Genomic DNA, 15,150 nt, shown 5'->3' with positions numbered 1-15,150 from the left:
GCCCCCTACAGTGGGTAAAGCTGTAGTGCCCACTATAATACAGCCAGGCAGTACAATTTGAGATCCTCACATGGTAATAATGCCAAGTAATGGAGGCTGGCACTATTCTACACATAAGGAGATGGGCGACACCTGGTGCCCTCCTCTTACACTGAGATTGCAGAAGATTATGATTTTTGACACAATCAAATCTGAGCTGCCAAAAACTGAGGTTTGCCGCAAAGATATTCCTCAAAATGAGACATGAAGGGCCGACACTGCGTGAATTCTGGAGGGAGTCGTTCTATGTATCATCCTGAGGATACCTGTTCATCCTGAGCCCTCTGATTCATGAACACAACTCAAGAATTACAGTGAAGACTGACACACCTACAGATATAATGCAAGCGACCATACTGCCAATCTGATTATCAGATGCCCAAGGTTTGGGGGTACAACATAGCCCAACAGGGAAAGAGTGGGTAACTGGTATCCTGCAAAGAGATCTCCAGCACTAAAGGGGTTAACTGCAATGTACCAGCCCACGGCGCAACGCGGTGACATTAAGCAAAGGTCACCATCAAAAATTCACCCCATGAGTGGGAAGACAGCGGGAGCGAGGCGAGAGGACCAGTGACCCGCCCCTCATGGGCATCATATGGATGGCATCATGTTATAGAACGATGGTGCCAACGTATGCCCACACAAAGCCACAGCTAGAGGATACACTGGCATGTCAACTTCTGTGCCAAAAATACATAATGGTCACCGCTTCCTTGGTGCCCCCACATCCAGTACTTATGACTGGGCATTGGAAGCGGCCACCATCAACCACACACACTTAGCAGTGCCCACGACCATCAACAGTGGCATCAGCAACAGAGAGCTCCATGGGTGATCCATGCCAGGGCATGCAGATGCCAGATCAGTGAGGCCTCAGGATATGATAATGCCAACCACTGCCAGTATGTATTATTGTCATCACCATTACGTGCCAACCATAATTAACTGTTCCTTCAAGTGCCCACCATCACACAAACTAAAAAATTGCTATGCCCACACACGGTGGCACTGTAAATGATGACGCACCAAGGAATCTGAAAGCGTAAAATAAAAAAAATCACCCACACGAGAAGTTGGCACCATCACGCAGCACAGAGTCACCAGGGTTAACGCTTCCCATGATAACCCAAACCTGAGGATGGCAGTGCCCGGGACCAGTCTCACCCCCTCACACAGCCTGGTAATGTGAATAATCCACCACAGTGCAAATCTGAGAGCTACAAGTGACCAATGGTGCCAAGATCTGCCAACCCTCGATCCTGGCAGTGACCAGTAGTGCCGCAATAGATAGAATACCACCAGTGCTCATTATCATGACAACTTGTACTGGGAGTGCCGGGAACACAGATCCCCCACCCCAGAGGCTGGCAGTGCCCACGATCCCCCACCCCAGAGGCTGGCGGTGCCCACGATCACCCACCCCAGAGGCTGGCGGTGCCCACGATCACCCACCCCAGAGGCTGGCGGTGCCCACGATCACCCACCCCAGAGGCTGGCGGTGCCCACGATCACCCACCCCAGAGGCTGGCGGTGCCCACGATCACCCACCCCAGAGGCTGGCGGTGCCCACGATCACCCACCCCAGAGGCTGGCGGTGCCCACGATCACCCACCCCAGAGGCTGGCAGTGCCCACGATCACCCACCCCAGAGGCTGGCGGTGCCCACGATCACCCACCCCAGAGGCTGGCGGTGCCCACGATCACCCACCCCAGAGGCTGGCGGTGCCCACGATCACCCACCCCAGAGGCTGGCGGTGCCCACGATCACCCACCCCAGAGGCTGGCGGTGCCCACGATCACCCACCCCAGAGGCTGGCGGTGCCCACGATCACCCACCCCAGAGGCTGGCGGTGCCCACGATCACCCACCCCAGAGGCTGGCAGTGCCCACGATCACCCACCCCAGAGGCTGGCGGTGCCCACGATCACCCACCCCAGAGGCTGGCAGTGCCCACGATCACCCACCCCAGAGGCTGGCAGTGCCAGGATGTGCCCCCCGTGCTGGCACTGCCCAGGATATCGCCCAGACTCTCCGGCTCCTGGGAGGGTCCTTCCTCCTGATTCTCCCATCCCCCGCCCCGGCCGCTCCATCCCCGATCATTCATCAGCTACAGACACAGCCCGAGCACCGGGGACAAGCCGCGACCACAACGGAAAGGCGTCTCCCGGCCTGTGCCCCCGCATGCCGGGCGCCAGCCCCTGCCGCTCCCACCTCACCTCTCTCCGCTGTCCCCGCTCTCCTCACTCCGGTCCAGGGCGGAGAGCGGATCGGGCTGTGACGTGCGCGTTCACTAGCGGAGCGGAATGTCCTAGCAGGGACTCCGTACACTACAACGTCCGCCCATTTCACTACGCCCCTCCCACCGATGCCGTGACTGGCATCTCAACAGCAGCAGCAGCAGAAAGTGACGTCATCTTCTGGATGGCTGATAGACCGGCATGCCTAGCGGCCACTTCCGGCCCAGCTGAAGGTGTCTGTACCAGGCGGCCATATTGGGAAGGTCAAACAGTACTATACAGTATCATGTATCTAATCCTAACCTGTGTGATACTGTCTGCTGGGCTGTGTATCTAATCCTCTCCTGTGTGATACTGACTGCTGAGCTGTGTATCTAATCCCAGATCATGTGTGATACTGTCTGCTGAGCTGTGTATCTAATCCTATCCTGTGTGATACTGTCTGCTGGGCTGTGTATCTAATCCTATCCTGTGTGATGCTGTCTGCTGGGCTGTGTATCTAATCCTCTCCTGTGTGATACTGCCTGCTGAGCTGTGTATCTAATCCTATCCTGTGTGATACTGCCTGGTGAGCTGTGTATCTAATACCATCATGTGATACTGCCTGGTGAGCTGTGTATCTAATCCCATCATGTGATACTGCCTGGTGAGCTGTGTATCTAATCCCATCATGTGATACTGCCTGGTGAGCTGTGTATCTAATCCCATCATGTGATACTGCCTGGTGAGCTGTGTATCTAATCCTATCATGTGTGATGCTGTCTGCTGAGCTGTGTATCTAATCCCATCCTGTGTGATACTGCCTGCTGAGCTGTGTATCTAATCCCATCCTGTGTGATACTGTCTGCTGAGCTGTGTGTATCTAATCCTATCCTGTGTGATACTGCCTACTGAGCTGTGTATCTAATCCTATCCTGTGTGATACTAACTGCTGAGCCGTGTATTTAATCCTCTCCTGTGTGATACTGTCTGCTGAGCTGTGTATCTAATCCCATCATGTGATACTGCCTGGTGAGCTTTGTATCTAATCCTATCCTGTGTGATACTGCCTGGTGAGTTGTGTATCTAATCCTCTCCTGTGTGATACTGCCTGCAGAGCTGTGTATCTAATCCTCTCCTGTGTGATACTGCCTGCTGAGCTGTGTATCTAATCCCATCCTGTGTGATACTGCCTGCTGAGCTGTGTATCTAATCCCATCCTGTGTGATACTGTCTGCTGAGCTGTGTATCTAATCCCTTCCTGTGTGATACAGTCTGCTGAGCTGTGTATCTAATCCTCTCCTGTGTGATACAGTCTGCTGAGCTGTGTATCTAATCCCTTCCTGTGTGATACTGACTAATGAGCTGTGTATCTAATCCCATCCTGTGTGATCCTCCTTGCTGCGCAGTGTATCTAATCCCATCCTGTGTGATCCTCCTTGCTGCGCAGTGTATCTAATCCTATCCTGTGTGATACTGTCTGCTGAGCTGTGTATCTAATCCCATCCTGTGTGATACTGTCTGCTGAGCTGTGTATCTAATCCTATCCTGTGTGATACTGTCTGCTGAGCTGTGTATCTAATCCTATCCTGTGTGATACTGTCTGCTGAGCTGTGTGTATCTAATCCTATCCTGTGTGATACTGTCTGCTGAGCTGTGTGTATCTAATCCTATCCTGTGTGATACTGTCTGTTGAGCTGTGTGTATCTAATCCTATCCTGTGTGATACTGTCTGCTGAGCTGTGTATCTAATCCTATCCTGTGTGATACTGTCTGCTGAGCTGTGTATCTAATCCTATCCTGTGTGATACTGTCTGCTGAGCTGTGTGTATCTAATCCTATCCTGTGTGATACTGTCTGCTGAGCTGTGTGTATCTAATCCTATCCTGTGTGATACTGCCTGCTGAGCTGTGTATCTAATCCTCTCCTGTGTGATACTGCCTGCAGAGCTGTGTATCTAATCCCATCCTGTGTGATACTGTCTGCTGAGCTGTGTATCTAATCCCCTCCTGTGTGATACTGTCTGCTGAGCTGTGTATCTAATCCCCTCCTGTGTGATACTGTCTGCTGAGCTGTGTATCTAATCCCCTCCTGTGTGATACTGTCTGCTGAGCTGTGTATCTAATCCCACCCTGTGTGATACGGTCTGCTGAGCTGTGTATCTAATCCCATCCTGTGTGATACTGTCTGCAGAGCTGTGTATCTAATCCCATCCTGTGTGATACTGTCTGCTGAGCTGTGTATCTAATCCCATCCTGTGTGATACTGTCTGCAGAGCTGTGTATCTAATCCTCTCCTGTGTGATACTGCCTGTAGAGCTGTGTATCTAATCCCATCCTGTGTGATACTGTCTGCTGAGCTGTGTGTATCTAATCCTATCATGGATGATACTGTATGTATCTATATTTCTTCAGTTCCACCTACATGGACATTGAGGGTTTCCAGCTGCCACATTTCCTTCCAGTAAAACCAGGCTCTGTAAGTTTTATACACAAACCATAATTTAACAGAAAATCCTATTTTTATAGCATTCTTGTTAGTGCTCTAGGGGCGGGGCTGTAAACGCGAGTGCACCTGTACACACATAAGCTTGTCGTCTGCTGGGTGCACATTACTAGTGCCTGCTGTGTGATGGCATGTATGCAGCAGGGGGCGCTATAATATCAATTTCCTCTTAAATTGCATATAGAAGGCACATGCTGTAGGACAAGGGATCTGCTCTGCTATAATAAAGAGTTAATGGTCTCTTTTCTGCTTCTAACCTGAAAGTTACCCCAGCCCCCCTCTGCCCTGGCCCCTCGTTACCCAAGCACTCCTCTGCCCTGGCCCATCATTACCCCAGCACCCCTCTGCCCTGGCCCATCATTACACCAGCACCCCTCTGCCCTGGCCCATCATTACACCAGCACCCCTCTGCCCTGGCCCATCATTACACCAGCACCCCTCTGCCATGGCCCATCATTACACCAGCACCCCTCTGCCCTGACCCATCATTACACCAGCACCCCTCTGCCCTGGCCCATCATTACACCAGCACCCCTCTGCCCTGGCCCATCATTACACCAGCACCCCTCTGCCCTGACCCATCATTACACCAGCACCCCTCTGCCCTGGCCCATCATTACACCAGCACCCCTCTGCCCTGGCCCATCATTACACCAGCACCCCTCTGCCCTGGCCCATCATTACACCAGCACCCCTCTGCCCTGGCCCATCATTACACCAGCACCCCTCTGCCATGGCCCATCATTACACCAGCACCCCTCTGCCCTGGCCCCTCGTTACCCAAGCACTCCTCTGCCCTGGCCCATCATTACAGCAGCACCCCTCTGCCCTGGCCCATCATTACACCAGCACCCCTCTGCCCTGGCCCATCATTACACCAGCACCCCTCTGCCATGGCCCATCATTACACCAGCACCCCTCTGCCCTGGCCCCTCGTTACCCAAGCACTCCTCTGCCCTGGCCCATCATTACACCAGCACCCCTCTGCCCTGGCCCATCATTACACCAGCACCCCTCTGCCCTGGCCCATCATTACACCAGCACCCCTCTGCCCTGGCCCATCATTACACCAGCACCCCTCTGCCATGGCCCATCATTACACCAGCACCCCTCTGCCCTGGCCCCTCGTTACCCAAGCACTCCTCTGCCCTGGCCCATCATTACACCAGCACCCCTCTGCCCTGGCCCCTCGTTACCCAAGCACTCCTCTGCCCTGGCCCATCATTACACCAGCACCCCTCTGCCCTGGCCCATCATTTCACCAGCACCCCTCTGCCCTGGCCCCTCGTTACCCAAGCACTCCTGTGCCCTGGCCCCTCGTTACCCAAGCACTCCTCTGCCCTGGCCCATCATTACACCAGCACCCCTCTGCCCTGGCCCATCATTACACCAGCACCCCTCTGCCCTGGCCCCTCGTTACCCAAGCACCCCTCTGCCCTGGCCCCTCGTTACCCAAGCACCCCTCTGCCCTGGCCCCTCGTTACCCAAGCACTCCTCTGCCCTGGCCCATCATTACACCAGCACCCCTCTGCCCTGGCCCCTCGTTACCCAAGCACTCCTCTGCCCTGGCCCCTCGTTACCCAAGCACCCCTCTGCCCTGGCCCCTCGTTACCCAAGCACCCCTCTGCCCTGGCCCATCATTACACCAGCACCCCTCTGCCCTGGCCCATCATTAAACCAGCACCCCTCTTCCCTGCCCTGGCCTGTCGTTACCCCAGCACCCACCTGCCCTGGCCTGTCGTTACCCCAGCACTCCCCTGCCCTGGCCCCTCGTTACCCCAGCATCCACCTGCTGCATCCATTATAGATCAGATCCCGGGGGGCCTGCCGGACCCTTATGCCTCATAGTGGGGTCTGTCATAGTCCTGAGCAGAGCGTGACATGTGTCTCTATCTCTGCGCTGACTATGACAGATCAGTGTGCACAGAGACCTAGATTTTTGCAGCATTGAGATATTTTGCCTTCATCTTAGACCACCGGGGGGGCTTCTGGGGGCTCCATCTGTCATGAGATTTTATCATATTAGACTATGAACCTTTATTATTTCGTTACATGAAGCTTCTGGAGTCCTGTCCCCATGACAATTCTTCCTGTCTCAGTGCTTAGCGTTGCTATAGGCACATGACGCTGGATCCTGTTAGGGTTGTGTTCACACACAGCAGAGGTTTATACAGAACTCCGCAGTCTCATCGCTGGAAAGTGGGTGAAGTGTCATTCACATGATCCCAGAAAGAATCTGAGGCGTAGCCTGTCCTGCACGCTGCAGCGTTATCTGAGAATATTTCAGGCTTTTAGCCTTTATCCCTGGTTCATAGAATCACAAGATGAAAGATAAGATCCTTGTGTTTAATATGACACCAGCACCATGTTCCCAGGTGCTACAGACACAAGGATAAAGGCATCTGACCTTCCCCTGTACCCTCTAAACGTGACTCCTCTCAGGTGAAAGGGGTCCTCTGCCTGTCTATGTTATGGGGGTCCTCTGCCTGTCTATGTTATGGGCGGTCCTCTGCCTGTCTATGTTATGGGGGGTCCTCTGCCTGTCTATGTTATGGGGGTCCTCTGCCTGTCTATGTTATGGGGGGTCCTCTGCCTGTCTATGTTATGGGGGGTCCTCTGCCTGTCTATGTTATGGGGGGTCCTCTGCCTGTCTATGTTATGGGGGGTTCTCTGCCTGTCTATGTTATGGGGGGTTCTCTGCCTGTCTATGTTATGGGGGGTTCTCTGCCTGTCTATGTTATGGGGGGTCCTCTGCCTGTCTATGTTATGGGGGGTCCTCTGCCTGTCTATGTTATGGGGGGGGGGTCCTCTGCCTGTCTGTGTTATGGGGGGTCCTCTGCCTGTCTGTGTTATGGGGGGTCCTCTGCCTGTCTATGTTATGGGGGGTTCTCTGTCTGTCTATGTTATGGGGGGTTCTCTGCCTGTCTATGTTATGGGGGGTCCTCTGCCTGTCTATGTTATGGGGGTCCTCTGCCTGTCTGTGTTATGGGGGGTCCTCTGCCTGTCTGTGTTATGGGGGGTCCTCTGCCTGTCTATGTTATTGGGGGTCCTCTGCCTGTCTATGTTATGGGGGGTCCTCTGCCTGTCTGTGTTATAGGGGGGTCCTCTACCTGTCTATGTTATGGGGGGGGTCCTCTGCCTGTCTATGTTATGGGGGGGGGGGGTCCTCTGCCTGTCAATGTTATGGGGGGGGGGGGGTCCTCTGCCTGTCTATGTTATGGGGGGGGGGGTCCTCTGCCTGTCTATGTTATGGGGGGGGGTCCTCTGCCTGTCTGTGTTATGGGGGGGTCCTCTGCCTGTCTGTGTTATGGGGGGGTCCTCTGCCTGTCTGTGTTATGGGGGGGTCCTCTGCCTGTCTGTGTTATGGGGGGGTCCTCTGCCTGTCTGTGTTATGGGGGGTTCTCTGCCTGTCTGTGTTATGGGGGGTTCTCTGCCTGTCTATGTTATGGGGGGTTCTCTGCCTGTCTGTGTTATGGGGGGTCCTCTGCCTGTCTATGTTATGGGGGATCCTCTGCCTGTCTATGTTATGGGGGATCCTCTGCCTGTCTATGTTATGGGGGGTCCTCTGCCTGTCTATGTTATGGGGGGTCCTCTGCCTGTCTATGTTATGGGGGGTCCTCTGCCTGTCTATGTTATGGGGGTCCTCTGCCTGTCTATGTTATGGGGGGTCCTCTGCCTGTCTATGTTATGGGGGGTCCTCTGCCTGTCTATGTTATGGGGGGTCCTCTGCCTGTCTGTGTTATGGGGGGTTCTCTGCCTGTCTGTGTTATGGGGGGTTCTCTGCCTGTCTATGTTATGGGGGGTTCTCTGCCTGTCTATGTTATGGGGGGTTCTCTGCCTGTCTATGTTATGGGGGGTTCTCTGCCTGTCTATGTTATGGGGGGTCCTCTGCCTGTCTATGTTATGGGGGGTCCTCTGCCTGTCTATGTTATGGGGGGTTCTCTGCCTGTCTATGTTATGGGGGGTTCTCTGCCTGTCTATGTTATGGGGGGGGGTCCTCTGCCTCCTGTGCCCTGGCCCCTCGTTACCCAAGCACTCCTCTGCCCTGGCCCATCATTACACCAGCACCCCTCTGCCCTGGCCCATCATTACACCAGCACCCCTCTGCCCTGGCCCCTCGTTACCCAAGCACCCCTCTGCCCTGGCCCCTCGTTACCCAAGCACCCCTCTGCCCTGGCCCCTCGTTACCCAAGCACTCCTCTGCCCTGGCCCATCATTACACCAGCACCCCTCTGCCCTGGCCCCTCGTTACCCAAGCACTCCTCTGCCCTGGCCCCTCGTTACCCAAGCACCCCTCTGCCCTGGCCCCTCGTTACCCAAGCACCCCTCTGCCCTGGCCCATCATTACACCAGCACCCCTCTGCCCTGGCCCATCATTAAACCAGCACCCCTCTTCCCTGCCCTGGCCTGTCGTTACCCCAGCACCCACCTGCCCTGGCCTGTCGTTACCCCAGCACTCCCCTGCCCTGGCCCCTCGTTACCCCAGCATCCACCTGCCCTTGCCCCTTGTTAGCCCAGCACAACTCTGCCCTGGCCCACGTTACCAAAGCACAACTGTGTCCTGGCCCCTCGTTACCCCAGCACCCCTCTGCCCTGCTCTTGCCCATGGTTACCCCAGCACCCCCTCTGCCCTGGCCCGTCGTTACCCCTCTGCCCTGGCCCCTCATTACCCCAGCACAACCACTGCCCTGGCCCCTCGTTACCCCAGCACAACCACTGCCCTGGCCCCTAGTTACCCCAGCACAACCACTGCCCTGGCCCCTCGTTACCCCAGCACAACCTCTGACCTGGCCCCTCGTTACCCCAGCACAACCTCTGCCCTTGCCCGTTGTTCCCCCCTTATATTTTGGCCCTTGATGATAATCGTAGCTGCATGACCCATAAGTGAGCAGTAGGTGGCGGTCTTGGGCAGATAATTGGCTGTTTGCATTGGTCTATAGGACAGACTGTACATGGCTGCTGCATCCATTATAGATCAGATCCCGGGGGGCCTGCCGGACCCTTATGCCTCATAGTGGGGTCTGTCATAGTCCTGAGCAGAGCGTGACATGTGTCTCTATCTCTGCGCTGACTATGACAGATCAGTGTGCACAGAGACCTAGATTTTTGCAGCATTGAGATATTTTGCCTTCATCTTAGACCACCGGGGGGCTTCTGGGGGCTCCATCTGTCATGAGATTTTATCATATTAGACTATGAACCTTTATTATTTCGTTACATGAAGCTTCTGGAGTCCTGTCCCCATGACAATTCTTCCTGTCTCAGTGCTTAGCGTTGCTATAGGCACATGACGCTGGATCCTGTCCCCTGGGGGCACATCTGTCTCTGGTGCAGCAGTGTCAGGGGACGGCTCTCTGTTAGGGTTGTGTTCACACACAGCAGAGGTTTATACAGAACTCCGCAGTCTCATCGCTGGAAAGTGGGTGAAGTGTCATTCACATGATCCCAGAAAGAATCTGAGGCGTAGCCTGTCCTGCACGCTGCAGCGTTATCTGAGAATATTTCAGGCTTTTAGCCTTTATCCCTGGTTCATAGAATCACAAGATGAAAGATAAGATCCTTGTGTTTAATATGACACCAGCACCATGTTCCCAGGTGCTACAGACACAAGGATAAAGGCATCTGACCTTCCCCTGTACCCTCTAAACGTGACTCCTCTCAGGTGAAAGGGGTCCTCTGCCTGTCTATGTTATGGGGGTCCTCTGCCTGTCTATGTTATGGGCGGTCCTCTGCCTGTCTATGTTATGGGGGGTCCTCTGCCTGTCTATGTTATGGGGGGTCCTCTGCCTGTCTATGTTATGGGGGGTTCTCTGCCTGTCTATGTTATGGGGGGTTCTCTGCCTGTCTATGTTATGGGGGGTTCTCTGCCTGTCTATGTTATGGGGGGTCCTCTGCCTGTCTATGTTATGGGGGGTCCTCTGCCTGTCTATGTTATGGGGGGGGGGTCCTCTGCCTGTCTATGTTATGGGAGGGGGGGTCCTCTGCCTGTCTGTGTTATGGGGGGTCCTCTGCCTGTCTGTGTTATGGGGGGTCCTCTGCCTGTCTATGTTATGGGGGGTTCTCTGTCTGTCTATGTTATGGGGGGTTCTCTGCCTGTCTATGTTATGGGGGGTCCTCTGCCTGTCTATGTTATGGGGGATCCTCTGCCTGTCTATGTTATGGGGGATCCTCTGCCTGTCTATGTTATGGGGGGTCCTCTGCCTGTCTATGTTATGGGGGGTCCTCTGCCTGTCTATGTTATGGGGGGTCCTCTGCCTGTCTATGTTATGGGGGGTCCTCTGCCTGTCTATGTTATGGGGGGTCCTCTGCCTGTCTATGTTATGGGGGGTCCTCTGCCTGTCTATGTTATGGGGGGTCCTCTGCCTGTCTATGTTATGGGGGGTCCTCTGCCTGTCTGTGTTATGGGGGGTTCTCTGCCTGTCTATGTTATGGGGGATCCTCTGTCTGTCTATGTTATGGGGGGTTCTCTGCCTGTCTATGTTATGGGGGGTCCTCTGCCTGTCTATGTTATGGGCGGTCCTCTGCCTGTCTATGTTATGGGGGGTTCTCTGCCTGTCTATGTTATGGGGGGTTCTCTGCCTGTCTATGTTATGGGGGGTCCTCTGCCTGTCTATGTTATGGGGGGTCCTCTGCCTGTCTATGTTATGGGGGGTTCTCTGCCTGTCTATGTTATGGGGGGTTCTCTGCCTGTCTATGTTATGGGGGGGGGTCCTCTGCCTGTCAATGTTATGGGGGGGGGTCCTCTGCCTGTCAATGTTATGGGGGGGGGTCCTCTGCCTGTCTATGTTATGGGGGGGGGGGGGGTCCTCTGCCTGTCTATGTTATGGGGGGGGGGGGTCCTCTGCCTGTCTGTGTTATGGGGGGGTCCTCTGCCTGTCTGTGTTATGGGGGGTTCTCTGCCTGTCTATGTTATGGGGGGTTCTCTGCCTGTCTATGTTATGGGGGTCATCTGCCTGTCTGTGTTATGGGGGGTTCTCTGCCTGTCTATGTTATGGGGGGTTCTCTGCCTGTCTATGTTATGGGGGTCCTCTGCCTGTCTATGTTATGGGGGGTTCTCTGCCTGTCTATGTTATGGGGGGTTCTCTGCCTGTCTATGTTATGGGGGGTTCTCTGCCTGTCTATGTTATGGGGGGTTCTCTGCCTGTCTATGTTATGGGGGGTTCTCTGCCTGTCTATGTTATGGGGGGTTCTCTGTCTGTCTATGTTATGGGGGGTTCTCTGCCTGTCTATGTTATGGGGGATCCTCTGCCTGTCTATGTTATGGGGGGTCCTCTGCCTGTCTATGTTATGGGGGGTCCTCTGCCTGTCTATGTTATGGGGGTCCTCTGCCTGTCTATGTTATGGGGGGTCCTCTGCCTGTCTATGTTATGGGGGGTCCTCTGCCTGTCTATGTTATGGGGGTCCTCTGCCTGTCTATGTTATGGGGGTCCTCTGCCTGTCTATGTTATGGGGTATTCTCTGCCTGTCTATGTTATGGGGGATTCTCTGCCTGTCTATGTTATGGGGGTCCTCTGCCTGTCTATGTTATGGGGGGGTTCTCTGCCTGTCTATGTTATGGGGGTCCTCTGCCTGTCTATGTTATGGGGGTCCTCTGCCTGTCTATGTTATATGGGGGTCCTCTGCCTGTCTATGTTATGGGGGGGTTCTCTGCCTGTCTATGTTATGGGGGGTCCTCTGTCTGTCTATGTTATGGGGGGTCCTCTGCCTGTCTATGTTATGGGGGGTCCTCTGCCTGTCTATGTTATGGGGGGTCCTCTGCCTGTCTATGTTATGGGGGGGGGGGTCCTCTGCCTGTCTATGTTATGGGGGGGGGGGGTCCTCTGCCTGTCTATGTTATGGGGGGGGGGGGGTCCTCTGCCTGTCTATGTTATGGGGGGGGGGGGTCCTCTGCCTGTCTATGTTATGGGGGGGGGGGGGGGTCCTCTGCCTGTCTATGTTATGGGGGGCTTCTCTGCCTGTGTATGTTATGGGGGGTTCTCTGCCTGTCTATGTTATGGGGGTCCCTCTGCCTGTCTGTGTTATGGGGGTCCTCTGCCTGTCTATGTTATGGGGGGTTCTCTGCCTGACTATGTTATGGGGGGTCCTCTGCCTGTCTATGTTATGGGGAGTCCTGTTCCTGTCTATGTTATGGGGGGTCCTCTGCCTGTCTATGTTATGGGGGGTCCTCTGCCTGTCTATGTTATGGGGGGTCCTCTGCCTGTCTATGTTATGGGGGGTCCTCTGCCTGTCTATGTTATGGGGGGTCCTCTGCCTGTCTATGTTATGGGGGGTCCTCTGCCTGTCTATGTTATGGGGGTCCTCTGCCTGTCTATGTTATGGGGGATCCTCTGCCTGTCTATGTTATGGGGGTCCTCTGCCTGTCTATGTTATGGGGGTCCTCTGCCTGTCTATGTTATGGGGGATTCTCTGCCTGTCTATGTTATGGGGGGTTCTCTGCCTGTCTATGTTATGGGGGGTTCTCTGCCTGTCTATGTTATGGGGGTCCTCTGCCTGTCTATGTTATGGGGGGTTCTCTGCCTGTCTATGTTATGGGGGATTCTCTGCCTGTCTATGTTATGGGGGGTTCTCTGCCTGTCTATGTTATGGGGGTCCTCTGCCTGTCTATGTTATGGGGGTTCCCTGCCTGTGTTATAGGGGCTCCTGCCTGTCTATGTTAAGGGGTGCTATGCCTGTATTATGGCGGCTCCTGCCTGTCCTATGTGTCCTGCCTGTGTAGTTGGCTCCTTACTGATCTGTAATGTCGGCCATGACAGTGAAAGAGTCATGGTTGTCATAGAAATAGATCATGTGACGTGGAAGTCACGGGCAAGTCGTGTGATTGGTCGGCGAGAATCACGTGCCGACCGCGACCTTGGTTTGTTCAAAACAAATATGGAGGTGGAGCTAAGTAAGACTACACTTCCCGGCGTGCAGCGCGCAGGAGGCGGGGCTAGCGAGCGTAAGAACTTGGCGCATGCCGGCTGGAAGCGCTGTGATTGGTCCGCGCTCCCTCGTGCGATAACCGTCATGCTGACGCTGCCAGGCAACCCGGGGAGGCGACAATAAGAGACGGCGGCGGCCGCACGGGCTGAAGAGCGGAGACCGGAGCGGGAGCAGGTGAGAGGAGGCCCCGGGGACAGGGAGGGTCTGCCCCGGAACCTGCGGAGCGGCCAATGCACAATGTCCCCCAGCGCTGACGTGTACATCATAGAGACCCCCGATAATAACACACACAGCCTGGAGACCCCCGGTAATAACACACACAGCCCGGAGACCCCCAATAATAACACACACAGCCCCGAAACCCCCAATAATAACACACACACACATCGCGGAGACCCCCAGTAATAACACACACACAGCCCGGCGACCCCCCAGTAATAACACACACACAGCCCGGAGACCCCCCAGTAATAACACACACACAGCCCGGAGACCCCCCAGTAATAACACACACACAGCCCGGAGACCCCCCAGTAATAACACACACACAGCCCGGAGACCCCCCAGTAATAACACACACAGCCCGGAGACCCCCAGTAATAACACACACACAGCCCGGAGACCCCCCAGTAATAACACACACACAGCCCGGAGACCCCCCAGTAATAACACACACAGCCCGGAGACCCCCAGTAATAACACACACACAGCCCGGAGACCCCCCAGTAATAACACACACACAGCCCGGAGACCCCCAGTAATAACACACACACAGCCCGGAGACCCCCAGTAATAACACACACACAGCCCGGAGACCCCCAGTAATAACACACACACAGCCCGGAGACCCCCAGTAATAACACACACAGCCCGGAGACCCCCAGTAATAACACACACAGCCCGGAGACCCCCCAGTAATAACACACACACAGCCCGGAGACCCCCAGTAATAACACACACAGCCCGGAGACCCCCCAGTAATAACACACACAGCCGGAGACCCCCAGTAATAACACACACAGCCTGGAGACCCCTCAGTAATAACACACACACAGCCTGGAGACCCCCAGTAATAACACACACACAGCCTGGAGACCCCTCAGTAATAACACACACACAGCCTGGAGACCCCTCAGTAATAACACACACACAGCCTGGAGACCCCTCAGTAATAACACACACACAGCCTGGAGACCCCTCAGTAATAACACACACACAGCCTGGAGACCCCTCAGTAATAACACACACACAGCCTGGAGACCCCTCAGTAATAACACACACACAGCCTGGAGACCCCTCAGTAATAACACACACACAGCCTGGAGACCCCTCAGTAATAACACACACACAGCCTGGAGACCCCTCAGTAATAACACACACACAGCCTGGAGACCCCTCAGTAATAACACACACACAGCCTGGAGACCCCCAGTAATAACACACACACAGCCTGGAGACCCCCAGT

General features: G+C 54.8%; 2 protein-coding genes across 15 annotated transcripts in view; one reads left to right on the top strand and one right to left on the bottom strand.

The window, feature by feature from the left end:
• ERC1 (ELKS/RAB6-interacting/CAST family member 1) overlaps positions 1-2,423 on the bottom strand; it is a 72,691-nt gene extending 70,268 nt beyond the window's left edge. For 9 of the 14 annotated variants that reach the window (XM_072144928.1, XM_072144935.1, XM_072144930.1 and 6 more), the window contains exon 1: positions 2,259-2,422. The gene's annotated coding sequence lies outside the window, so the exon portion shown is untranslated. Of the gene's footprint in view, positions 1-2,006; positions 2,104-2,258 lie in introns of those variants that run through there. The other 5 variants (XM_072144933.1, XM_072144937.1, XM_072144939.1 and 2 more) reach the window with 3 other exon arrangements.
• The window catches only part of ADIPOR2 (adiponectin receptor 2), a 32,256-nt gene continuing 19,314 nt past the window's right edge, over positions 2,209-15,150 (top strand). The window contains exon 1 of the mRNA XM_072144942.1: positions 2,209-2,542. Coding sequence (XP_072001043.1) covers positions 2,224-2,542 — 319 coding nt within the window. The 5' untranslated portion in view covers positions 2,209-2,223. The remainder of the gene's footprint in view (positions 2,543-15,150) is intronic.

The sequence above is a fragment of the Engystomops pustulosus genome, chromosome 4, assembly GCF_040894005.1.
Source record: "Engystomops pustulosus chromosome 4, aEngPut4.maternal, whole genome shotgun sequence".
Classification (NCBI taxonomy): Eukaryota; Metazoa; Chordata; class Amphibia; order Anura; family Leptodactylidae; genus Engystomops; species Engystomops pustulosus.
This window is presented reverse-complemented; position numbering and strand designations above follow the sequence as displayed.